The sequence below is a fragment of the Jaculus jaculus genome, chromosome 8, assembly GCF_020740685.1.
Source record: "Jaculus jaculus isolate mJacJac1 chromosome 8, mJacJac1.mat.Y.cur, whole genome shotgun sequence".
Taxonomy (NCBI): domain Eukaryota; kingdom Metazoa; phylum Chordata; class Mammalia; order Rodentia; family Dipodidae; genus Jaculus; species Jaculus jaculus.
Window position 1 is genome coordinate 83,061,900 of NC_059109.1, and position 26,110 is coordinate 83,088,009.

At 48.7% G+C, this 26,110-nt stretch overlaps 1 protein-coding gene across 4 annotated transcripts; it reads left to right on the forward strand.

The window, feature by feature from the left end:
• The first annotated feature begins 3,294 nt into the window (after nt 1-3,294).
• Nucleotides 3,295-25,791, forward strand: Hspa12b (heat shock protein family A (Hsp70) member 12B). 4 transcript variants are annotated; one of them, XM_045155942.1, is made up of 15 exons: nt 3,320-3,381; nt 4,372-4,613; nt 5,249-5,318; nt 9,825-9,884; nt 11,734-11,831; nt 12,972-13,111; nt 19,018-19,204; nt 19,556-19,660; nt 19,899-20,015; nt 21,550-21,724; nt 22,432-22,518; nt 22,839-22,943; nt 23,030-23,288; nt 23,713-23,816; nt 24,318-25,791. In XM_045155942.1, exons 4-15 carry the CDS (start codon nt 9,842-9,844, stop codon nt 24,965-24,967), a joined length of 2,070 nt encoding a protein of 689 aa, XP_045011877.1. In that variant the 5' UTR covers nt 3,320-3,381; nt 4,372-4,613; nt 5,249-5,318; nt 9,825-9,841; the 3' UTR covers nt 24,968-25,791. The 4 variants fall into 4 exon arrangements, with proteins under 4 accessions (XP_045011876.1, XP_004661536.1, XP_045011877.1 ...); XM_045155943.1 differs by having other exon boundaries at nt 4,372-4,528; XM_045155941.1 differs by lacking the exons at nt 4,372-4,613; nt 5,249-5,318 and having other exon boundaries at nt 3,295-3,381.
• The last annotated feature ends 319 nt before the right edge of the window (nt 25,792-26,110 follow it).

The window sequence follows — 26,110 nt, forward strand, 5'->3', positions numbered from 1 at the left end:
AATTCCTGGAAGGAAGCTCACACCTCAGGAATCTGGTAGAACACTGCTGAATCTCTGTCCCAGGAGCTGCCCACCACTGGTCTCCAGGACCTGCCAGAGCTGGACTGAGCCACCAACTAGGCCATCCAGCACCTGAACTAGGGGGTTACTGCACCATCCCCAGCCCCTGTCCTATGGCTAGGGCAAGAGTGGGGCTCAGAGGTAGCCTGTACCCCATTGTTTCTCTATAGCTACAGCACCTTCATCCAGATGGTGAAATAAAAAGACTTTCTTTCCATGCTTGCAACAGGACAGCGAGGGCACCTGAGTAAGGTCCTCAGCTAGGCACCAGCATATCACAATGTCCAATGACCCTGAAAGAGTTCCCCCCATCGTGTGTGTGTGTGTGTGTGTGTGTGTGTGTGTGTGTGTGTGTCTGGAGTAGAGCTAGCAGCCAGACTTGGATAAGAGGTGGGCTGGGAGCACAACTGCAAAGCTCTCCCCACAGTCCCTTAGCACAAATGGGCTCAGGTAGCTTTCCACTCCTCTGCCATGTCATGGGCACTGGGAATAGAGCTCATTCTCCTGCCTTCCAAACCCAAAGATTCTTCTCAACATCCCTCCTGGTGGTGCAAGGGGTCAGAAGCTTTCTGAGCAGACACACACAGTACCCACAACAGGATCCAAGGGGTCCGTTTCTCCTGCAGGCCTGGAGGAGGGAAGTATGCCTGGTGAGCAGGTCAAAACGGGGCAGGCCCAAATAGAGCAAAGGTTAGGAAGGGGTCAGAAGGCAGGCTGTGCTCAAAGAGCAAGAGAAGAAGCTGAGGCTGGGAAGAAAAGAGTTGAGACATGAGCTAAGGGCCTTCTGTGGATTTTAGGGAACGATGGAGAATGTTAAGAATGATGAAGTGATAGGCTAGATTTGCATCTTTGAGAGTCTAACTGTTACATGTTACAAATGGGCTGGAACGGTAGGACTGGGAGGGAAGACAAACCCTGAAAGAAGAAGGTCCTGGAGATGTCCAGAGAAGGCCTGGGGACAGATCTCACTTGGGAAAGATACTCTCAGAGGCCATACTTTCCCCTGTTCCTTTCCCCAGGGAGAAAGAGGAAGCCACTAGGGTCACAGATGGGTCCAAAATGGTGCTGAAGAGGACAGGAGGGAGGCAAGAGGGCCCAAACAGGTGAAGGTCAGGGGCTCAGCAGGACGCTTTGCCCAAACTTTCTATGGTGGCTGAATTGAACTTCTGCTAACATGGATCAAGGAGTCACTGGAACCATTTGCTATCCTTCTCTGTAAAAAGTGGCAGCTGCAATTTATAATAGCTGGGAAATGGAACCAGCCTAGATGTCCCTCAACTGATGAGTGGATAATGAAGATGTGGCACATTTATACAATGGAGTTCTACTCAGCGGTAAAGAAAAATGAAGTTATGAAATTTGCAGAAAAATGGATGGACTTGGAATGGATTATACTAAGTGAGGTAACCCAGGCCCAGAAAGCCAAGCGCCACATGTTCTCTCTTATATTTGGATCTTAGCTACAGATGACTGGGCTTCTGCGTGAGAATGAAAATACTTAGTAGCAGAGGCCAGTAAGTTAAAAAGGAGACATAAAGGGAAGAGAAAGGAATGGAGGAGGGTACTTAATAGGTTGATATTGTATATATGTAAGTACAATGATTGTGATGGGGAGGTAATATGATGGAGAATGGAATTTCAAAGGAGAAAGTGTGGGGGTGGGGGAGGGAATTACCATGGGATATTTTTTTATAATCATGGAAAATGCTAATAAAAATTTAAAAAAGAAAAAAAAAAAAACGGCAGCTGCCCAAGGGTGCAGCCTGTGAGTCCCACATCAAACCGATGAGGCCTGAAGCAGAGGCAGAGAGGCAGGGAGCTGCAAGCAGATGTTGGGGTAGGGGGCAGGCAGTTTCCTCACATCATCTCTCTGGCTGGGTACCTGCTGCTATGGCCCTCAGAGATGAGTTAATCTCAAGGGTTGAGGTGGGAATGGAAGAAAATAGTTAGAGGTACAAAGATAAACAAGAAGCAGGCATGTGTGAGGAGCCAGACCCTTCACTCTCAGCCCAAACACACTTTAGTTTTCTCTGGCTTAGCTCAGCCTTGAATGAAATTCAAGCATGTCTGTCCCGGCCAAGATCTGTCATACACATACACACACACACACACACACACACACACGCTCCCAAACAGGCAAATGAGACAGATACACATAGACAAAATACAGTGACAAACATGTGTACTATACAAATACACAACACACCCTTAGTTAGGCAGGCAGAGGAGTCTGTTGATTGGACACCTTGCTGACATCCCGGCCCATGACCTCAGTAAGAAGGCACTCAGGACAGTGGACCTGACAATATGGGCAGCAAGCCTAGGGAGCAGCATTTTGTCTGGTCAAAGCGGAAAAGGAAAAGCCACGGAAAGTGGACTTGCACAGAGGTGGGTTGTAAAGGGCAAACATGGTTCCTGCCTTGTTGGCTGGGATTGAGGGAACGGTCACAAAGAGTCACTGCAGGGAAGTAGCTGGAGCCTCTACGGGGCAAATGAAAGGCCTAGACCCTGCCAGATGTAGGGGGTGCCAAGCTGGAGGGCAGGATGTCCTTGCTGAGGAAGCTCCATGAGGGACCTGGCAGAATCCTTCTGCTCCTATAAATCCCCACCTGGAGGCCAAGTTCTGCCATCCAAAAGAGTCTGGGGATAGATCAAGAAGACTGTGGGTCCCACTTGAAAAGCTCAGCACTTCCCCTCGTTGATACAGGATGAACACTGATTGGACCACTGGCCAAATGTGGGGTCCTAGCTTATGAGTACCTTGTCTTGCAGACTGACCTTGAGCAAGGACAAGGTTAGGCTAGGCCCCAATCTGGTAGATGAGGGTCTGCCCTAGCCTTCAATTCCGTCTGACCATTGAAGACCCTCTAGGAAAAGTAAAGGAAGGGGAGGTCTGATGGAACTCTGGATCAAGGAACTAGGAACCCATAGGAAGGTGTCCCTTTGCAGCAGCTAGACCTTAGGTTGTAGATGGCAAGGCCAAGCCCCAAGGTGGACTGCTGGAAAGGCGGGAGTTTGGAATTCCTCCTCCCTCCCGTCTCCTTCCCTCTCAGCCTCCTCCCACCCCCTGGGCTGCCCACGGAGCTGGGGAGGTGCAGGAGGGGCGCAGGGAGGGGCCGAGGACAGGGCTGGGCCCCTCGGCAGAGGCCGCGCAGCAGGCCCCGCCCCGGCCTCGCACATCTGGGCGGCGAGCGCGGCCATCCGGCCTGGGGGAGGGGGCGGCGGGCGCGGTGGGCGGCGCGGGCCATACCGGGTGCGCATCGAAGGCTGCGAGTTGGCATCCAGGCGACCGGACGCGGTGGAGCTGTCCGGAGGGCGGAGGTGAGCTGGGGCAGGGGCTGCGGGGCTCCCAGGGGGTGGAGAGAGGCGCGGAGGTTGGTGGTCTGTGGCTGTGCGCTGAGAGCCCACGAAAACTCCAGACTCCTGGGCTGGGTGGGAGCAGATCTGTAAGCTCCTCGAGACAGCGGGGCTGTGGGCCCACTAGGCAGTTGTGGCAGCACCCAGCTCCTATCTGGGCTTTGGGACCCCACAACCGCTGCTGCCAAGGCTGGGGCTGGAGGGACATCTGTAACTGGGGGAGTAGCCCTACAGCCTGTGGGGTTGGGGCCTGCACCGTGGAGTTAGTTTTAAGGACGCACTACCTAGGCCTAGAGGTGGAGATTGGGGGTTGAATGCATGTGTGTTGGGAGGTGCCTCACAGGCCATAGGCACTCTAGTCCCATTCTGCAAGAGTGGCTGGGTGGGCAGGGTATGGATGTGCCACAGACCTCAGATCTCTCTCAATGTGGCCATCTCAGGTTGGGTGGATCTGGGCTCCCATAGGGGCCAAGAATCTGCCTGTGGAGCAAGCTTGTGTGGAGCAGAGAAGGGAGGGAAGGACCTCTTAACTAGGACTGCAGTGAGCAGATGGGCCCCGAAGATCATGAAAGGTGAGGGAGGTCATGGGAGATAGTGAGCAGTGATGGGAAAGTTTCAGGTCTTTGTGGGACAGAGGTTGTTTGTGAATTGGCTGCTCCCATGATGAAGACCCAAGAGGGTGGGGCATGTGTGGAAAGCAAAGTTGATGGCAAAGAGGCCCCAGGGGAGACCATTTCTGTCACTCCAAGCCCAGCACAGGAAGGGTAGCCTCTTCACTTCATAGTCTCATTTGCTCCCCTCTCCTTGAGGACTCCATTCTAGAAATACTGCGGAACAGCTCTTTAGATGTCATTTCTGGTCTGACCTTTGGGCATTATTGGTTGGCCCATATAGTGCTTGGAAGAAATGCCTGTGTGGCCTCACTCAGTTCACTGACGTTCTGTTCCAATAAAGGACTGGCAGGCTGCTGTTAAGTAGACAACACTGGACAGGGAGAGCGGATCTAATCATTGGGATCTGAGCCGGCCTTTTGTTCTCATGGCATCGTGTGGAATCCTGAAACCCAGCAACACTACAACTCTGCAGAGCTCCAGGGACCATAAATGCATAAGTACCACACCCCAGGAAGAGGTTCTTGGAGAATTCTGTCAGGCAAAAAGTCCTAGGCTTTTGTGAGAAACTGGAAGTCTCTGGTTGTGAGTCTGTACTTGACTATGTCCTGTCCTGGTCTTTAGGCATAGCCTGTTAGATGGGAGTCAAGGCCATGGGTCAGAGTGAATCTGAAGATTAGAGGTCAACATGAGACCAAGAGTGAGGTACCAGTCTATAGGCAAGGTTAAGGGTCTCTGCACAGGTAGAGGAACAGTCAGGTTGGGAAGCCAATGGCATGTACTTGCTGCCAGCAAATGAACTTACTTTCTAGGTAAACCAAACTGTCCCACCCAGTTACTCACAAACTCATAGATATCAGCAGTCTGGACTCTGTCCAGACCTAGCTTTTGGGAGCTAGGTTGTCCTGAGCACCATGATCAATATTCTTAAATGTTTTTGTGTATGGTGGGGAGGTCTCAAAGACACATGGGGTATGTGTATACCCTTGCATGGCTACCACTCCCTTTACCCCACCTCTCACTTCTTTAACACAAGTTGATTCAGTTTTTACCTCTTTCCCAAAGACCTCAGGATGAGTAAAATAAAATTCTCAGTAAGCCCCAAAACTATACAAGTGGAGATTCAGAGCCCACATGGTGAAGGAAAGAACACTGCCCACACATGTGCAACCCCTCCCTTGACCCTCACCTTCCACACCTGGATTTGTTGGTTCTTACAGGTACCCAATGTCACCCATTGCATAGGGAAGGACATTGAGACACACAGAGAGGACATGACAGTCACATCAGGTATGTAATAAGGCCTTGGTATCCCTGAGGCACCAATTTAGGCCACTGTGTGTCTCACATCAAGAGATAAAATTTAATAAGCTTCAGCAAGCTGGGGAGAGTATAGGAATGAGGTTGTGGCCTGGAATTCAGTTTAAGAGTGACAATTCAGTCTTCTTTTCTCCAGGTCCAATAAGATTGGTCCAGGAAAATCCATTCATTCATTCAACAAGGTACTTCTTAGCACTTAGCCCCAAACTTGTTACAAAGAAATGTCCAGTACATATTGCTGAAGAATTATGACTTCGATCCAGGGCAGGCTGGTAAAAATACTTCACAGACAGACTCCCTGAGGAGTAGGAAAAAAAAAAGATTTGTAGTCTGCTAGTTTCTCTGGTGTAAACTCCTAGCCATGGCTGCCTTCACGCTACCAGCACTATGCCAGTGAATTCAGAATTGATAAAGGAGACATAGTGCCACCTCTGTTGAGCTTGTGGCATCCAGCTGTAGCATACCACTCTGTCATTCTGATCTGGGCACCTGCTCTGATTGCCAAGGTTCCTACAGGCCATTTCCTCAGCATTGTCTTGTGCCTATAGCCAGCACCATCTTTCCCCTGATTCTGATCCCTGAGCACCTACTGCATACCCCTAGTAATATAAAGGGCAGAAGGGCAGCAAGTACCTGGAAATCTCCAGGGTGCCAGCCATGAAGAACATACATGTGTATGTGGGAGTCTAAGTTTGTCTATGGTGGGGCTGGGTTTGTGAATGAGCAAGGGTGTGGGTGTGCTGGTGCCCACCTCTGTGTCTGCTTGTTTTCTGTTAGCAAAACTTCCTGATGAGGCTACAAAGAGAGAGACAGCGGGCCCTGTGCAGCCCCTGCCTTTGTTTAGAGAAGCCAGGTTCATAGATCTGGACAAAAGCAGACACTTCAGCATTGCTCATACTTTAAGAGAAGTCTGAATTACCTTGATCAGAATCAGTTCTGATTCTGCAGGTCAGGAGGGGGGCCTCATGTCTGCATTCCTACAAGCCCCCTGAATGACCAATGGTGCCACTGCTGCCTGTCCTGAAGGCACACTTTGAGAAACAGAACTGTTGCAGATTTGGAAGTGTTTGCCTAGAGCCTGGCCCTCAGAATCTCACAGATACAAGTTCAAGTTCCTTCAGTCTTGCAAAACAAAATAAATATCCTTCCTCGCCTCCCTCCACTTACTGCCTTTATATCTGTTCCTCTTCTCAGCAGTGCTAGTTCAGATTTCACCTCCTGCTAAGCCTCACCTGGATTACCTGCTTTGGGAGGAGATGTCTGCCATTGTTTCTAAGGATGTCCTTGAAGTATATGGCTTCACCCCTTATTGTAGCTTTCATGAAGCCACAGGACAGTCCTCAGTCCCCTGCCAGCCCACCTCTACCTGTTTGGTCTTTAAGTGTCATTTTTCCTCTTTTCCTTCCTTTCTTTACTTCCTACCAAGCCTTGCATGACAATGACTCTCAATGTACATCTCCAACTCAGAGATTATGCATTACCTGGTTGCTTGGTATATTTTCTTAGTTTCCACTTCAAACTCTGCCCTTTCTTGTTGCCAACCTGCCCTTTCTCCACCTTGATGTCTTCTTCCTAACTACCACCCCCCATAACAAGTCTGGTCAGCTGGGTTAGTCTTAACTCTGTCTCTGCAATGTCTCCTTGAGTCTTCAGGCATACAGCCCCCATTATCTATAGCTGGGAGCTATAGCAGCCCACCTGGGCTCCTGCTTCCATTTTGTCCCACAGCAATCCACCCTCCCATGCAGCCAAAGGGCATCTCAAAGTGAAACCCAAGGCATGCTCCTCCCCACCTTGCCATTGCAAACCCTTCAAGGTCAGCTGTTATCCTGCATATAAACCAAGTCTAAAGGAAGGTTGAACTCGGTCCTTCTCTCCCACACTGCTGTCCACCTCCAAGCCCTTAGTACTGTTTACCTTCACAAAATTATCTGTTATTGACTAATTATGTTCAATATCCCCACTAGGCTGTCCATACCCAGGACAGGAACAGTGTCTCTAGATCATGGCTTCTTAAACCATGGGGTCACAACCCCTAATGAGGTCCAATAATTGAATGTGTAGGTCTTGAAAATTTAGCAACAATAAAAGTTTTCTGAATGGGCAACAGCCAAAACTTAATTCAGAAACAAACATGTAATGAATCTGAGGTATTTCTGGCAGTGTAGACCCATGTTGCATCAGGTGACTTTATTGTAGGCCTGTTCTAAACACACAATATGTGCACTGTGCATGTCATCACATCACACAATGACAACAAAACACTTCTAAAACTACGTGTGTTATGATTGCAGTGTTTTTATTGTCCAAGTAAAGTTTTCGGCTTATAGAAACGTAATTGTTTAATTACAGAAAACAATACTTCTAACATTTCCCTACATCATTTCTCAACATGTATCAAATTAGTGTATCTTAAAATATATATTTTATTGGGCTGGAAGGATGGCTTAGTGGTTAAGGTGTTTGCCTGCAAAGCCAAAGGACCCAGGTTCGATTCCCCAGGACCCACGGTAAGCCAGATGCACAAGGGGGTGCACATGTCTAGAGTTCCTTTGCAGTGGCTAGAGGCCCTGGCATGCCCATTCTTTCTCTCTCTCCCCCCATCCTCTTTCTCTGTCAAATAAATAAATATTTAAAAAAGGAAACACCAAAACCAAAAAATTTAAAATATTTTATTCATTTATTTGAGACAGAAAAAGAGGCGTAGATGGAGGGAGGCAGAGAATGGGCATGCCAGGGCATCCAGCCACTGCAAAAAAAAAAACCTGCAGGTGCATGTGCCATGTGCATCTGGCTCACATGGGTACTAGGGAATTGAACCTGGGTCCTTTAGCTTTGTAGGCAAGTGCCTTAACTGTTAAGCCATCTCTCCAGCCCCAACTTAAGGTATGTTTGAATTTTACTGTGCTAGAATGATTTTTGGGTTTTGTTCATTTTTGAATGTTTGATTTTTAAAAGAATATTTTTAGTTGTTTGTGAGGAAAGAGAGAGAAAGTATATATGGGTGTGTCACGGCCTCTTGCAGTTGCAAACTCTAGGTGCACATGCCACTTTGTATACCTGACTTTAGGTGGGTACTGGGAAATGGAACCCTAGCTGACATGATTTGCAAGCAAGTGCCTTTAACATCTGAGCCATCTCCCAGCCCCAGAATATTTGATTTTGTTTTTGTTTTTTTGTCTTGTTTTTCAAGGTAGGGTTTCACTCTAGCCCAGACTGACCTGGAATTCTTGATGTAGTCTCAGGGTGGCCTTGAATTCATGTGATCCTCCTACCTCTGCCTTTTGAGTGCTGGGATTAAAGGCGTGTGCTACCATGCCCAGCCAGAATATTTGATTTTTGAAAATGCTATTTGAGTTGCTACCTTGAATTTCATTAAAAAAATTATTAAATGAATTTTGGATGGGGATTAAAACAGAATGTCCAACAATTTGTGAAATGTCCCTAAAGATTCTTCTGTCATTTTGTACTATGTACTTATGTGAAGCAGCATTCTCAATATTGACAATTATAAAATCAAAATATTGATCAACTCTGAAAAATATTAAGATGCTGTATATATCCTGCAGTATCAAATCTGCAATGACTCAAGATTTTTTTTTCTTTTTAAGACAGGGTCTTATAGCCCAGGCTAACCTCATGACCACTGTGTAGTTCAAGGTGGTCTTGAACTCCTGATCCTCCTGCCTCCATTACCCAAGGCCTGTGATTACAGGCATGAGTCACCACATCTGTCTAAAATTTAATTTTTTTTTCCCCAAGGTAGGGTCTCACTCAAGTTGACCTGGAACTCACCCTGTAGCACCCCCATGCTGGCCTTGAACTCATGAAGCATCTCCTACCTCAGCCTCCTGAGTGCTAGGATTAAAATGTGCACCACTATGCCTGGTTTATGTATAGGAATAAACAAGCACATCCATCTCACTATTATGCAAATTTACTTTCATGTTTATTAAGTGGTAAAATTTTATGTACACAAAAGAATTGTTTTGTTTTAAAATATTTTTAACAGTTTTCAGGAAATATTTGATTTGTATACCTATTTTATATACTTACACCCTCAGGACTGCATAATAATTTCTCAGGTGAAACGAGGTCATGAGTGGAAAAAGTTTAGGAAGTCCAACTCTAAATCACTGATGCCCCTCAGCACCTGGCACAGAGCAGGAGCCACAAAGCACTGAGGAGGGTCTTGATTCCTACAAAACAAAGCTACATTTGAGTTAAGCTGGGCCTGCAAGGACAACTTCAGCTATGATGAAGGAATTTAGTCAGCCATTGTAACAGTGATGATGTTTTTCACAAGTCTTTAGACTCTTCTCAGAGGTATATTAAACAGTGTATGAGTGAAACAACATGGTGTCTGGGATTAGCTTCAAATGACTCCAGAAAAAGGTAAATAACTAGCATAAATAAGCCTTCAATGAAAGGAAAAGACAGGTAAATCCCATTCTGCTCATCTGTTCCTGTTGACAGGTACAGGGCCTTAAAGGATGCTGGCTGTTCCAGAGATGGGCCTGCAGGGGCTGTATATCGGTAAGACCTTTGTTTCTCTGTCCTCCCCACTTACCACCCTGCTCCCTCACTTGCATGGGCCCACTGACCCATGACCCACATGTGCCTCTCCCACCAGAATTTTCTAAAAGCTATTCTGAGCACATTCTTGTATATGCACAGGTGCCCACATATGCAAGGAGGGTCTTGCACTCAGGTGTTTGTATATAGGTGTAAATAAAGGGAGGTGTACAGGGAAGATCTATCTCCAGAACTCTTCTGTTGTGTACATGAGTATATACGTATGTGTAGGAATAGTCCGGGTGCAGAAAGCAAATCTGCTCCGATCTCCTGTGTATGTGTCTGTGTACATGCTTGTGTGTAAGTAGGACCTGTCTTCACAAAACTGTGCATATGTTGTGTGCATGTGTGTGCACAGGGCCCTGAGGGAATATATGGGTAGGTGTATCTGTGTGTAGATGGATTCCTGTGCACAGTACTTGTGTGGGCTGAGTGTCCTGCAGGTGGACATGGGAGCACTGAACTCTGTGCGGCTGACCTCATCTAAGTGCAAACTCTGTGCAGGGGTGGGAGGCCAGCAGGGACACTCCTCAGGAAGTCCATTCACAAAGACCTGGTGGGCTGGGCCCTTCCTTCCTGCCTCCCTTCCCAGGCTCAAGCCACAGCAACTTTGCCTCTCATACTAGAGCTGGTGGCAGGGCCCAGCCTATGCTGGCTGCCCAAGGAAGGGAAGCCTAGAATGTGGTGGCCATGTCCCTGCCCCTTTGATACTCAGCCCTGCCCAGGCACTTCCTAGAATCTCTCAGTCCCAGCCCCTCACATACATTCCTGGGCTATTACAGGGCTGGCAAAGGCTGGGCCTTATCAGGAGTCACTTGGTCAGGCTGTGGCTGAAGGAGTACAGATTCCTGTGCTGCCCTGGGGTGAAGACAGACAGACTTACTGACTTGACTATGTCTTTATGCCAGATCCCACTGTGCTTCTCTGACCAGCCTCCTTGTCCCCATCCATGGGTGTCAGTATTGCCTCAGTATTGCCACTTGTGACCCTTCGTGAAGTTCAATATGATAGTAGCCACTGCCTTGGCACCACTTATGAGTGTCCAGCCAGGCCTTCCCTCCTGCCCCATGAGTGCCCAGTACTTCAAACCAGGCCTGGGATCACCTCCAGCCCAGTCCAGTGCTTCAGGAAGGTCTCAGTGAGCCGTCTGCCCCCAAATATTAACTGTGGTGTGATGTGTGTACATGGGAGTGGGTGATGGGGCATGAGATCAGAATTCCTAGTGCTGCAGACATCCACTGGCTCAGGGTTGGGCTACCTTCCCCTCCTGGTCCTTCCCAAACATCCAGCTGGGCCTGTCGATAGCCCTTGGAGGAGGAGGAGAGGGAACTCCCTCAAGTCTTGATTAGAACCATGTGGCTCAACTTTAGGAGAGAAAGGAAGAACCCACCTCTGAGCCAGCTACCCCACCTCCCAGCTCTTGAGTTTGTAGTTCTCCAGCCACACAATAGAAATTCATCTGCCCCATTGCTCCTGTCCTTCCATCTCTGGGCTCTGCTTTCCCACTACATGATACCTCTCTGCTGCCTTATGGCCCCACTGTATGTCTGAAGGGGGCTGTGGACACAGTGTGACCAACTGAAACACACAGGTCACCCTCCAAGGAAAGGATGCTTTGGGATGATCCAGACAGGCTTTTGCCCTACCTCTCTGCCTCATGTCTGCTCTTCCTACCCCCTCCAGTCTTCCTTCCCCAGCAGATGGTCCCTTGCCTCAGCCAAGCTCAGCTAGTGTAGAGAACCTTACATGCCACGCCTATTGTCCTCCTGCACTGACTGTGCCAAGGTGACCTGCCCTCTCTTCTCTGCAGGCTCCAGTCCAGAACGGTCCCCAGTGTCCAGCCCACCCGGCTCCCCAAGAACCCAGGAAAGCTGTGGCATTGCCCCTCTCACACCCTCACAGTCTCCCGTAAGCCCTGACTAGGGGGGTTGGGTGGGGAATAGGTGGCCTGGGTGGTTCAGAGGGTGGTGGTGCCTGGTAGAGCCATGACCAGGCCTGGCCAGGGAAGGAGGAAGGAGCAGGAGCATACCACCATGCCTCCTGTTCCTACACTTTCTATTCATATGCACCATGTGGCCCTGGACTGCAGGGGTGATAGTTTTACTGAAGTGATCCCTAGCTAACTTACTCCTGAATTTCCATGTGATAGGATGACACCCAGGGGCTACTGTGGCTATCCTGCTTGGGCAGATAGTGAGCAACCATATAATTTTTCTAGGTCCTAAGAACACTGTGGTGGGGCTTCCCAGAGTCACTTACTTTTCTTGCCAACCCCACCTGCACTTAATCAAGGTCCTATCTGAGGGAGAAGAGATGTATTGCTTAAAAAAAAAGGTTAGAAGCTGGGTGTGATGGTGCATGCCTTTAATCCTAGCACTCTGGGAGGCAGAAGTAGGAAGATCGCCATGAGTTTGAGGCCACTCTGAGACTACATAATGAATTCCAGGTCAGCCTGGGCTAGAGCGAGACCCTAACTCGAAAAACAAACAAACAAAAAAAGAGGTTAGAAAATGCTTTATTAAAGTTTCCAGGGCATAGCCTGCTTACCCACAGCCTCCCTAGACCACTCACCTTGCATGGTCTTGTCCTAGTCATTCAGCTTAGGGAGTCCTGGCCTGGCCTAGGAGAAATCAGGGGCCACTGCCATGCACATGGACTTCTCCTCACTTCCACAAACCAGTCTGGGTTGTGTCATAAAAAGCAAAACGTAAAGCACACAGAGGTCCATGTGTTAGAAAGCAGCCCAGAACAGCAACACTGCTCCCAGCTGGGCCCCACCTAGTGTCAGGCTATGAGGATGGGCATGGGCTGAAGCTGTTTGTGCAGAAATCAGGTGAGCTGGAAACAGGAAAGCAGGAGTTTCTGCCCCATACTAGCAGGACTGAGAGGCTTGGGCTATCTGAGCTGCTGGTATATCCGGGTCTCACCCTGGAGTCTGGGAGGCAGAGGAAGCAGGCGGGCAGGCAGGCTGATGGCAATGGGTCAAGGCTGCTCTGGGCCACAGCCAGCAGAGAGGAGGAGTTCCCACTAGCTGTTCCCTGACTCCAGGTCTTGGATTTGCAGAAACCAGACACCCGAGTCCCCCAGCAAGCGCCCTTCTCTGTGGTGGTGGCCATTGACTTCGGCACCACATCCAGTGGCTATGCCTTCAGCTTTGCTAGTGATCCTGAGGCCATCCACATGATGAGGTAGGACAGCTGGGCTGGGATATTGGGCAGGGGTTCACCTAAGACATGGAATCTTCTCAGAGCCTTTCCATCCCTAGTTTGGGGCTCCCCATTAGGACATAAGCTGGAGGGTGGGCCTCAGATCCAAGGTGCTGTTCTCACTTGGAGCACTCCTATCCTCTGCAGGAAATGTCGGGCTTTATTGATTGATTGATTTTTTTTATTTGTTACAGTCTTGGGGACCCAACCCAGGTTTTCAAGCATGCTACACAAGTGCCCAGTTATACTCCAGCTCAGGATTTATTTCTAATTTTATACTGAGACATAACAAACATGCAGTAGGCTACATTAATCTTTTCCTCCAGTTGTATAGAAACATGCACACACACACACGCACACATGCATTTTATTTCACACATATATTTTGCAAATAGGTAGGCTAAGCCAGGTATAGTGGTGCATGCCTGTAATTCCAGAACTTGGGAGATGAAGACAGGTCTCAAAGTCATCCATGGCTACATATGAAGTTGAAAGCCAACCTGGGCCAACTGAGACCCTGTTTCAACTAAAAATGAATTAGTTTTTCATTTTTTAAAATAGGCTAACTCTACCCTAAAACTACATACATAGTGAATTCCAGGTCAGCGTGGGCTACAGTGAGACTCTACCTCAAAAAAAAAAAAAAAGTGTGTGTGTGTGTGTGTGTGTGTGTGTGTGTGTGTGTGTGTAGGCTATCTGGGGCAGCACATTCCTATTAAGTCCAGTACTTGGAAAACTAATGATGGAGGATTTTGAGTTGGAGACCCACTTGGCCTACATAGCAAGACCTTGTCTTGGAAATAAATTAATAAATAAAAACATGGAGGGAGGATGAAGCCATCATACAGTTTGCATTCTAATTATTTGTATTTATATTTATTTATTTGAGAGGAGAGAATGAGCTCATCAGGGCCTCCAGCCACTGTATATGAACTCCAGATGCATGCACCATTTTGCATCTGGCCCCACATGGGCACTGGGGAACCAGACCAGGGATGGCAAGCCCTAGTAACAAGCACCTTTATCCACTACACCATCTTTCCTGTCCCATTCATTATTATCATTACTATTTTAATTTTCAGTTGTTTTTATTTTGTTTACCTGACATCCACTCTGTAGTCCCAAGCTGATCTTGAACTCATGATGACCCCTACCTCAGCCTCCACACCTGACTAAATTTTTAGGTTTTTTTAAAAAATTTATTTATTTGAGAGAGCAAAAGAGAAAGAGGCAGTGAGAGAGAGGGAGAGAATGGGCACTCCAGGGCCTCCAGCCACTACAAATGAACTCCAGACTTATGTGCCACCTTGTGCATCTGGATAACATGTGTCCTGGGGAATCAAACCTTTGCAGGCAAATGCTTTAACCACTAAGCCATTTCTCCAGCCTTTTTTCAAGGTAGGGTCTCACTCTAGCTCAGGCTGACCTGGAATTCACTATGTAGTCTCAGGGTGGTCTCGAACTCTTGGCGAACCTCCTACCTCTGCCTCCCAAGTGCTGGGATTAAAGGTGTGCACCACCACGCCCAGCTTAAATTTTCAGTTTTTAAGTATGGGGTTTTCCACAAACTTGCATGGCATCCTTGAGCCATGGTAATCTCTGGATCATTTCAGTTTTAGTACATGTGGCTGTCGAGGCACATGCACTGCTTGCTTAATTTTAAACTCACAATAGGGCTGGAGAGATGGCTTAGTGGTTAAAGTGCTTGCCTATGAAACCTAAGAATCCACATTTGACTCCCCAGGACCCACGTAAGCCAGATGCACAAGGTGGCACATGCATCTGGAGTTTGTTTGCAGTGGCTACAGGCCTTGCCAAGCCCATTCTCTCTCTCTCTCAAATAAATAAATAAACTCACAACACTGTTTTGTAGACATTCTATGTCACCACATAGAGAGCACTCGCTTTCTTTGAGAAGTTGTAAAGTATTCCATAGTACAGAACTATATAATTTTTTTTCCCTTGACGGTTTTAGATTTTCCTTCTCTCATTTTTCATGATAAAAAAAAGTGCTGGAAGAGGGCTGGAGAAGTGGTTTATCAGTTAAGGCACTTACCATTTGAAGCCTAAGGACTCAGGTTCAATTCCCCAGAACACACATAAGCCAGATGCCCAAGGTGGTGCATGTGTCTGGAGTTTGCAGTAACTAGAGGCCCTGGTACATCTATTCTTTATCTGCCTTCCTCTCTTTCAAATGAATAAAGAAAGAAAAATATTTTAATTTTATTTATTTATTTGAAAGAGAGAATGGGTATGCCAGGGCTTCCAGCCACTGCCAATGAACTCCAGATACATGTGCCACCTTGGGCATCTGGCGTATGTGGGTCCTGGGGAATCGAACCAAGGTCCTTTGGCTTTGCAGGCAAATGCCTTAACCACTAAGCCATCTCTCCAGCCCTGAAAACAAATTTTTAAGTGCTGCAAGAGCCAGGTGTGATAGTGCATGCCTTTGACTCCAGCACTCGGAAGGCAGAGGTAGGAGGATCACTGTGAGTTTGAGGTCACCCTGAGACTACATAGTGAATTCCAGGTCAGACTGGGCTTGGTCAAGACCCTACCTCAAAAAACTAAAAAAAAACAAAAACAAAACGACAACAACAGCAACAAACAAACAAACAAAAGTCTGACGAGGATTGTTCTCTGAAAACTAGCACTGGAATCTTTATGAGGGAGGTTTCTGGAAGCAGATTCTTAGACCCAACATAGGAAATGAAAACAAGCAGATGAAGGTTCAGAGATTAACAAGTCACACAAATGATATAAAAGAAACGTTTGCTGGGCATGGTGGTGCACACCTTTAATCCCAGCACTTGGGAGGCAGTGAGTTTGAGGTCAGCCTGGGGTAGAGTAAAACTTTTAACTTGAGAAACCAAAAAAAGGAAAAACGAAAAAAAGAAATGCTTGAAGGCTGGAGAGATGGCTTAGCCATCAAGGTGCTTGCCTGCAAAGCCAAAGGACCCAGGTTAAATTCCCCAGTACCCATGTAAAGCTAGATGCACAAGGTGGTGCATGCTCACAGCATCAGAAGGGAGAAGTAGGAGACAAGGGTTCACCAGGCCAACAACAAAAAAAGGGGATAGGGACAGGATATTCTACATGTGTGTTGAGATTCATGATCTCATTCAGGTTTTAGGGACATACCCATAGTCTTCTAGGACATGACTACTGATGTGAATCACATACAGATAATCATAAAATGGCTGTGAACACTTCCTGTGCCAGCATAAGGGCCTGACAGTCCACCCGGTTGGATACTCAGGACCCATATAAACAGCTTGCATGGCTGTAACCCCAGTGTCAGAGGAGAATCACTGGAGCTTGTGAAAGAAGCTCCTGGGTAAGATACTCCAGCTCAAGTAAGAACAGCTGAGGATGAGAAGATGGCTCAGTAGTTAAAGGCACTTGCTTACAAAACCTACAAGCCTGGAGTTCAATTCCCTAGCACCCATATAAAGCTAGACTCAAAGTGGTGTATGTGCTTGAAGTTCATTTGCAGCAGAAGACCCTGATGTGCCTATACACATGTATGCATGCATATGTGCATGCAAATAACTACGTAAAATTCTTAAAAATTTGAAAGAGAATGGACAGAAAAGCGATGGAGTGGGACACCCCTGATATTTCATTCCAGCCACTGCAGACAAACACACAGGGTACCGCATGGGCGCACAAACATGAATGCACTAACATCATACATGAATATACCACACACATGAATACACCACACACAAAGACATACACACATATGAATACACCACACATGCATGAATAAACCAACACAGCATACAAACATACATGCACATACATGAATACAAAACACACACACGAATGCACCAATACACACATGAATATACCAACACACATACACTCACACATGCATGAATACACCAATACACACCAACATACCACACACATGAATATATCACACCACACACGAGTACACCAACACACACAAATATACCAATACACACATGAAGAATACACCACACACATATAAACACACCCCATACACATATGAATACAGCACACACATCACACACACACATGAATATACCAACATATACATGCATACACATGCACACATACCACACACACACATATACATGCAGGATAGAGAAAGAGAGGAGGAGGGAGGGAAAAGCTAAGTGTAGTGGTACACACTTGTAATCCCCAGAACTTGAGAGGCTGAGGCAAGAGTTTACTGGGAGTTCAAGGCCTGGGCTACATAGTGAGATCCTGATAAAGATAAAGAGAGGGGTCCTGGAGAGATGGCTCAGCAGTTAAAGGCACTTACTTGCAAAGCCTGATGGACTGGGCTCAATTCCTGAGTGCCCACATAAAGCACATGCACAAAGTGGCACATGTGTCTGGAGTTTGTATGCAGCATTGGGAGGCCCTGGAGCACCCTCATTCTTTTTCAAATAAATATTTTTTTAAAAAGTAAAGAAAGGACTGGAGAGATGGCTTAGTGGTTAAGGTACCTGCCTATGAAGCCTAAGGATCCAGGTTCGGTTCTCTAGGTTCCACATAAGCCAGATGCACAAGGTGGTGCATGCATCTGGAGTTCGTTTGCAGTGGCTAGAGGCCCTGGTGCTCCCATTCTCTCTCTGTCTCTAAGAAATAAATAGGGCTGGAGAGATGGCTTAGCGGTTAAGGTGCATGCCTGTAAAGCCTAAGGACCCCGGTTCAATTCTCCAGGTCCCATGTAAGCCAGATGCACATGGTGGAGCATGCGTCTGGAGTTCGTTTGCAGTGGCTAGAGGCCCTGGTGCACCCATTCTCTCTCTCCCTCTCTCTGACTCTAATAAGTAAATAAATAAAAATAAAATCTTTAGGTATTATATATATGTAAGTACAATGATTGAGGTGGGGAGGTAATATGATAGAGAATGGAATGTCAAAGGGGAAAGTGTGGAGGGCAGAAAGGGTATTACCATGGTATTTTTTTTATAATCATGGAAAATGTTAATAAAAATTAAATAAAAGAAAAAAAGAAATAAATAAAATCTTTAAATAAATAAAAATAAAATTAAAAAAAACAGAAGGAGAGAGATCAAATAGATGAGGGTTGAGGAAGAGGAACAGGGGCCCATGGATAGGGAGTACCCCAAGGGGAAGCAGTAAGCATTTGTGGAGATTCAAGTATGTGCTATTTGTTCTTAACCCAAAGAGATATGTACTATTTTTAAAAAATATTGGTTTATATGAGAGAGAAAAAGGCAGAGAGAGGGTGCATGCCTCCAGCCACTGTAAACAAACTCTAGATGCATGTAGGACCTTGTACATTGGCTTATGTGGGTACTGGGGAATTGAACCTGGGTCCTTAGATTTTGCATATAAGCTCCTTAACTGCTGAGCCTTCTCTCCAGCCCCAACATGTACTCTGTAGCCTCGACTGGCCTGGAACTCACTTTTGAAGCCAAAATACTCATGGCAGTCCTCCTTGCCTCATTCTCCAAAGTGCTAGAATTATAGGCTTGAGTCACCAAAACCAGCCTCATTATTCTCACTTAATAGATGGAAAGTTGAAGCTTAGAAATGGTGCCCTGCTATGGGCTGGAGAGATGGCTTAGCGGTTAAGCGCTCGCCTGTGAAGCCTAAGCATTCCAGTTCAAGGCTTGATTCCCCAGGACCCACGTTAGCCAGATGCATAAGGGGCACACACATCTGGAGTTTGTTTGCAGTGGCTGGAAGCCCTGGAGCACCCATTCTCTCCCTCTCCCTCCCTCTCTCTCACCCTTTCTCTGTCACTCTCAAATAAATAAAAATAAACAACGACAAAAAGATATGGTGCCCTGCTCAAGGTTATGCAGCTGTCCCTGGAGCCAGTCCCTAACTATATATAGGAAGGTTGCCACTGTTGCCACTGACCCTCTGTGCCTCCACAGGAAATGGGAGGGCGGGGATCCAGGTGTGGCCCACCAGAAGACCCCTACTTGCCTGCTGCTGACCCCAGAGGGAGCTTTTCACAGTTTTGGCTACACCGCCCGTGACTACTACCATGATCTAGACCCTGAGGAGGCGCGGGACTGGCTCTACTTTGAGAAGTTCAAGATGAAGATCCACAGCGCCACTGTGAGCCACTGTGGCTCAGGCAGTGGTCTTGCCTGGGAGGCAGAGTTTAAAAGGGAAAGAGCAGGTTTAGTGGAGGATGGGGTACAGCTAAGAGACAGGAGGATGGGCCAAGAGAGAGTGCGTCAAAGGGAGCAGGAATTGGTGGGTGGGGTTCAGACACTGGAGGCAGAGCTAACACACTTGAGACTCCAGGTGAGGATGGGATGGGACAGCAGCAGGACTAAGAATGGCTGGGGACAGAGCAAATTAAAAAAGAGGAAACTCTAGGAAATTGGGTGGTTTTAGCAGTTGTCAAGAAACGGGGCAGAACTGTGGCTCCCTGCAGAGTGACTCCATGTGTGTCCCCGCCAGGATCTCACGTTGAAGACCCAGCTAGAGGCAGTAAATGGGAAGAAGATGCTGGCCCTGGAGGTGTTCGCCCATGCCCTCCGCTTCTTCAAGGAACATGCCCTGCAGGTTTGCTGCTATCCTTTCTCTCTAATGACTAGGTTAGGGACCTCTCCCCTTATCCTATCCCCTACCCAACAAAATGGATGGTCACTGCTAGTCACAGTCCTGTGTCTTCGTGTCTAAAGAACTTGCACTGGGCCAGCCAGGTGGAGGAAGGACTTTCTGAGGCTGACTTCCTCCAAGCTCCCAAAAAGGGCTAAACGTGACCACAGCAAACTTGTCCCCTCACTGCCTTCCACTCCAGGAGCTGAGGGAGCAGAGTCCATCACTTCTGGAGAAGGACACTGTGCGTTGGGTGTTGACAGTGCCTGCCATCTGGAAACAGCCAGCCAAGCAGTTCATGCGGGAGGCTGCCTACCTGGTAAGGAATCAAGCAAGCCCCCTTTCAAAATGGCCTGTACCTCATCTCCTCTGCTATCACAGAAGACCTCCAGCCTTCCCTGTGGGGGACTTTGGAGATGTGTCTAGGAAAGGAGCATGTCAACAGGGACAGACCACAGGCCGGAGTAGACAGTATCTTATCAGGATTCCAAGGAGCGGATCATAAGATAGTTATTGGAGAACCTTGTGCATGTGTCTATTGAAAACAGGATCTTGGGAGAAACGATGCGGAATCAGGACAGGAGGGTGTTGAGCAAGGACATGGTCTCAATAGTCTAGCTTCAGCCTGGTCCCACCAGGAGCTCATAAAGGAGGACTGTGGCACTGAATTAGCCACGACAGTGAGCCAAGGGTCCATACTGACCTGCCACTGGCTGCTAGTGGCATGGGAAGGGCACAAGTCCAAGTGAGGTGGTTCCCATACATACAACTGGAGCAAAGCAGCTCTATGACAATAGCAGCCAACACACCAGCAGCAGGCAGCAGACATTCACTTCCGCCTACATCAATACTTTCAGGCACCCTCACTCCTGCCCCAGCCATTGTAGGTTCTTCACCACAGGAAAAGGACTATTTACCCAGGAAGGAAGGTGATTCTAACCAATATGTGCTGCTCTTCCCACTACAGAGATGCCCAGAGGTCTGGAGTTGTGGGTTTAGACACTAGTCTCTCTGGGGGAAACAGACCGTCAAACATCCAAAAAGTATCTCAAGCCTGCTTGTACGCCCCCTTGGAGATACCAACTCCCCCACATCTGTGATCCTGGCATGCCCCGAGTGACATGTCTGTAGGAGCCTACGCTTGTCCCTGAAAGAAGCTGGCTTTAAGTACAGTGAGTCTCCTCCACTGCAGGAATCAAGATGTCCCCAACCAGAACACTCTCCACCATTCTCTCCTGCCCATTTCCCATTTCCCATTGTTTCCTGCTACAAATTTAGAGAGGGCTGGCCTTGATCAGGAAGTCTCCATCCCTCCCTTTCTCCTACTCTTCCACCTGGTCAGAATCCCACAAGAGCCAAAATATTTCCCAAAGGACTCTCTGGCCCTGTGCTGATCTCCCTCTACTGGCTGGTCTGGCACCTAGAATTTCAGATTCCTTCCTGCTATAGCAGATTCTTTTGCAAGTGGAGCAGCCTGTGGCCAGTATCTGACACCAGCCTAGTGGACCCCACCATCCCTCTGGTCTACTACACCAGAACCCCACTGCTAGAATCCTTGTTTACATCATAGCCAGTGCTAGGATGGCCAGCTCTGCAACTGGGAATGGGAACCTTGCTACAGGTCCTCCATCTCTTACTAGGGAACAGACCCTCTGTTGGATCCTTGGGCATAGCCATGCTCTTCCCCAAACCTGATCTCAGGGTGGCTGCAAGGCAGCTCCAGCTACATGCCTCATGAAGGTGCTAAAAGGCTTAGCATAGATTGGGAAGAGGTGTTAACACCTAGATCCTAGAGTGCCATTTTATATGGATGCCCATGGTGCTGCCTTGTCCTGCCCACCACTTATCCCCAGGCTGGCCTAGTGTCTCGAGAAAATGCTGAACAACTGCTCATTGCCCTGGAACCTGAAGCCGCCTCTGTCTACTGTAGAAAACTGCGCCTACACCAGCTCATGGACCTGAGCTGCCGGAATCCAGGTGGTGGGCGCCTGGGTGAGCGCCGCTCCATTGATTCCAGCTTTCGGCATGGTGAGCTGTCCCAAGTTGCTGTCCAGTGCTGGGCTTGATGACAGTCGCTGATGGAAGGTCAAATGCTCATGGAGCCTGGAGACTTAGCCCCCAGCTTCATCATGAGCTTTCCTTTAAGCAGCTGTTGTACCAGTTGTCACCCCACCCCTCAACAGCCCAAGTTCTTGCTTGCCAGACCCAGGCACTGAGGCCAATGACAGTGGTGGTCAACCTTGATCATCCTCCCAAATGCCATCTCCTATGATAGAGGCCCAAGTCCTGAATTTTTTGTTTTGTTTTTGGTTTTTCGAGGTAGGGTCTCGCTCTGGTCCAGGCTGATCTGGAATTCACTAAGTAGTCTCAGGCTGGCCTCAAACTCACGGCAATCCTACCTCTGCCTCCCTAGTGCTTGTGTGTCACCACGCCTGACCTGAACTTCTTTAGGAACCCTGAACTGTCCCCAAACCAGCACCTCTAAAACCTAAGCCTGACTGTGCCATGGCCTGAGTCCCCCTGGACAAAGGGATGGTAACGTGTCTAGAAATATCTCATCCAGCTGCTTAGGCTGCCACGGGTTTGGGATGAACATTGCCTGTCCTGTTGGCTGTCTGGAGTGGCTAGGGGGTTTCAGGAGCACCTGCTCCTTCAGGGTCCCTGCTCAGCATTGATGGGAAGCATAGGGGTTGAAACTAGTAGCTTCTTCAAACCTCAGTGTCTCCCAACCTCAGCCCGAGAGCAGCTGAGGAGGTCCCGTCACAGCCGTACATTCCTGGTGGAGTCTGGCGTGGGAGAACTGTGGGCAGAGATGCAAGCAGGTAAGGGTATTGGGGTATTTCATGGCTTCTGCTGAGACCCTTCAACTGATGGGTGAAGGTTTCATTCTTCCATTCCCTGTACAAACCTTGTATTCCCCTCAGTTGCTTATACCCCATCCCATTCACAGCCATGTCCCTATCGTGATCCGTGGATGAAGTTGCATAGTGTCAAACCATTTTTCCCCACACTCTACTCTTATTTGGTGATCTGAGGTTGGAGATTCTTAAGTTCAAGGCCTGGAGTAGGAGTGGTAGCTGGGGGGCACAGGACTGAGGGCGAGAGGCAGATTCTGAGTGTTTACCTATGGTGTCCACCACAGGAGACCGCTACATGGTGGCAGATTGTGGGGGAGGCACTGTGGACCTGACGGTGCACCAGCTAGAGCAGCCCCATGGCACTCTCAAGGAGCTCTACAAAGCATCTGGTGAGTAGACAGCGCTATGTCATCGTGCTTGTCTTGCCATATCCCCCTGGTGGCCAGATGGGCAATGACACCTTTGCCCACTGCAGGTGGCTCCTATGGTGCAGTTGGCGTGGACTTGGCCTTTGAGCAGCTGCTCTGCCGCATATTCGGGGAGGACTTCATCACCACCTTCAAAAGACAACGGCCTGCAGCCTGGGTGGACCTGACAATTGCCTTTGAGGCCCGTAAACGAACAGCAGGCCCACACAGGGCAGGTGCGCTGAATATCTCACTTCCCTTCTCGTTCATTGACTTCTACCGCAAGCAACGAGGCCACAATGTGGAGACTGCCCTGCGCAGAAGCAGGTATGCTCGGAGTCAAGGCCCAAGCAATATTTGATGATGTGACTGACCCCCACAAGGGGGGATTTAGGCCCCAGCTGGCAGAAGTGCATCTGTCTGGTCAGTTATACACATACCAAGACAGAGGCAGGGAAAGGGTTGTGACCACTGCAGGGGGGTGGGGGAGGCACAGGTACATTGGGATGAGAACTCTGCAACCCAAAGTGGACGAGAGGGCAGTTGTGGGACCTCACACCTAGGACGGGGGCAGACTGCAGAGTGGGGTTGAAGGCAGGTGTCCACCCTTCACACACAATGCAAAGCTGCCTCCCTATTGAACATCCCCAAAAGAACTAGGAAGTAAGGCTAAGAAATAAGGACCACAGACTATAAGCTGTGACAAGCAGCTGGGCTCTGACCCAGACCTGTACTCCTTCACTACCTACAGTGTGAACTTCGTAAAGTGGTCCTCACAGGGGATGCTCCGCATGTCTTGTGAGGCCATGAATGAGTTATTTCAGCCCACGGTCAGTGGAATCATCCAGCACATAGGTGAGTGCATGAGCCTGTGTTCTCTATAACCAACTGTGGAAATAATTCCTCTCCTCTATGCCTGGAAGCTATCATGCATCCTTACATGGGAATAAGACCCAGAATCACCTGTTAGTACCAGAAGCAGCAACGTGTGGTGGTTAAGAGAATCCTTGGTCTTGCTTGGTTAAAGAACCCTGGTGCCTGCCTCCATTTCCCCATGTACAAAATAAGTGTCTAGAGCAGGCACACTGTCCTGAATAGTGTCAGTACATGTCCCAATTCCCTACCCTCCAAGGAGTGGGGGAAAGAGATGGAGGTAGAGTGTTAGGGGAGGGGGTTAGCAGGGCTGGGGGTGGCTAGGAACCTTCAATGATAGTGCTCAGTGTTTCCTATCAGAGGACTGGTTTTTAGTTGCCTTAGAAATACAGGTGGAGGAGAGGTGCCAGTTGTACTGAAATGAAGGCCTCTGTATCTTTTCCCTCCTCCACTCCCCACCCACCTTGTCCTTGTTCGGTGCAGAGACGCTGCTAGCACAGCCAGAGGTGCAGGGTGTGAAGCTGCTGTTCCTGGTGGGCGGCTTTGCCGAGTCAGCTGTGCTGCAGCATGCTGTGCAGACATCGCTGGGCAACCGTGGCCTGCGTGTTGTGGTCCCCCACGACGTGGGACTTACCATCCTCAAGGGAGCAGTGCTCTTTGGCCAGGCACCAGGTGTGGTACGGGTGCGCCGCTCACCACTCACCTATGGTGTGGGTGTGCTCAACCGCTTTGTGGCTGGCCGTCACCCACCTGATAAACTACTGGTTCGCGATGGACGCCGTTGGTGCACTGACGTCTTTGAGCGCTTTGTGGCTGCTGAGCAGTCAGTGGCTCTGGGCGAGGAGGTGCGGCGCAGCTATTGCCCTGCGCGCCCCGGCCAGCGGCGTGTGCTCATCAACCTATACTGCTGCGCAGCCGAGGATGCATGCTTCATCACCGATCCTGGTGTGCGCAAGTGTGGTGCACTCAGCCTTGAGCTGGAGCCCACTGAAGACTGTCCAGATGGTGTGTCCCCCAGCCGCCGTGAGATCCGTGCTGCCATGCAGTTTGGCGACACCGAAATCAAGGTCACTGCCATTGATGTCAGCACCAATCACTCAGTGAGAGCTGCAATTGACTTTCTTTCCAACTAAAGGTGTGTCTGTGGTCCCAACCCAGGACCAAGGTATGTTAGCTCCTATGACAATACCCCTTTACTGGCCTTCCAGCCCCAGAGAAAGGGTGGAGCATAGGAAGATGACAGGGACACTGGAGATTCACTTTAGGATTGGGACACTGACTGGAAGTCTAAAGAGCCCCACCTGAAAACCTAACAGACTGCCACTATTTTTCCAGTGGTTTTCTTGGGGGAGCCCAGCTGGACAGGGGGTATATGACCAGATAGAATGTAGCATAGGACCAAACATTAGCCTGAATTTAAGGGTTGGGGGAAGAGGCCAAGCAAAAGTGGGCTGAGGAGCCACAGGGCCAAAAGGGTCAGAATTTACCCACTGTTGAACTATGGCAACAGAAACTAAGCAGAGCAACCCTCTGCAGCAGGAAAATGACAACTGCACATTGGAGGGGTGGGGGTGATAGCACCCTCCTAGATGTGGTGCTAACCACCCAAGTGCAACTCTTAACTGAGGAAAGAGCAATAGCTGACTGCTGAGGATGGTACATTGTTACAGTGAAGACAGTTCTGAGGGGAGCTGTGTGCTGGGGGACAAGAACAGCCTATGCATGACTCATCTGCCCCCGATCCCAACCATGGAAGGACAGCTAGAGAGGAGACGGAGGAAAGGGAGACTGGGAAGGGGTCCCAGCACTAACATGCTGTGCCATTAGAACATGCCTTGATCACCATGGGTCCCAAAGTCTCCAAGTATGAAATGTCAGGCTCTTCATACCAACCATGACATGCAACAACTCTGTCTGAGAACTCCCCCTAAGATGACAATAAAGCATTTACACTGAAGGAAAGCCACTGCCTGTTAGTACCACCAGAGGGGGGACTCCATACTGGGAGCAGTGTAGGAGGCCTGAGTGTTAGAGAGAGAAGGGAAAAAGGTTTCAGCTACACAGGTGGAGGGCAACTGGCAAAAAGGGACTACTACTTTATCCCTGACCAGCCTCCCAAACAGACTTCCTTGAGACTGCTCTATGGCCTGGGTAGGAGTCCTATCCCCAGCCAAACTCAATGAACAACAAGTCTGAGGCCCCCTTTTTAGGGTTAAGATCTATAATATCATGCAGTACCCCTTGTCTCCTGAAAGAATGAGTTTACCCAAGTCCTC

What these genes read in the sequence shown, in the direction of transcription:
- Hspa12b (XM_045155941.1), top strand. Translation starts at nt 9,842, where the DNA reads ATGCTGGCTGTTCCAGAGATGGGCCTGCAGGGGCTGTATATCG. An exon ending in CCTGCAGGGGCTGTATATCG is followed by an intron (nt 9,885 to 11,733) that starts GTAAGACCTTTG and finishes TCTTCTCTGCAG; the next exon opens with GCTCCAGTCCAGAACGGTCC. An exon ending in TCACACCCTCACAGTCTCCC is followed by an intron (nt 11,832 to 12,971) that starts GTAAGCCCTGAC and finishes CCCTGACTCCAG; the next exon opens with GTCTTGGATTTGCAGAAACC.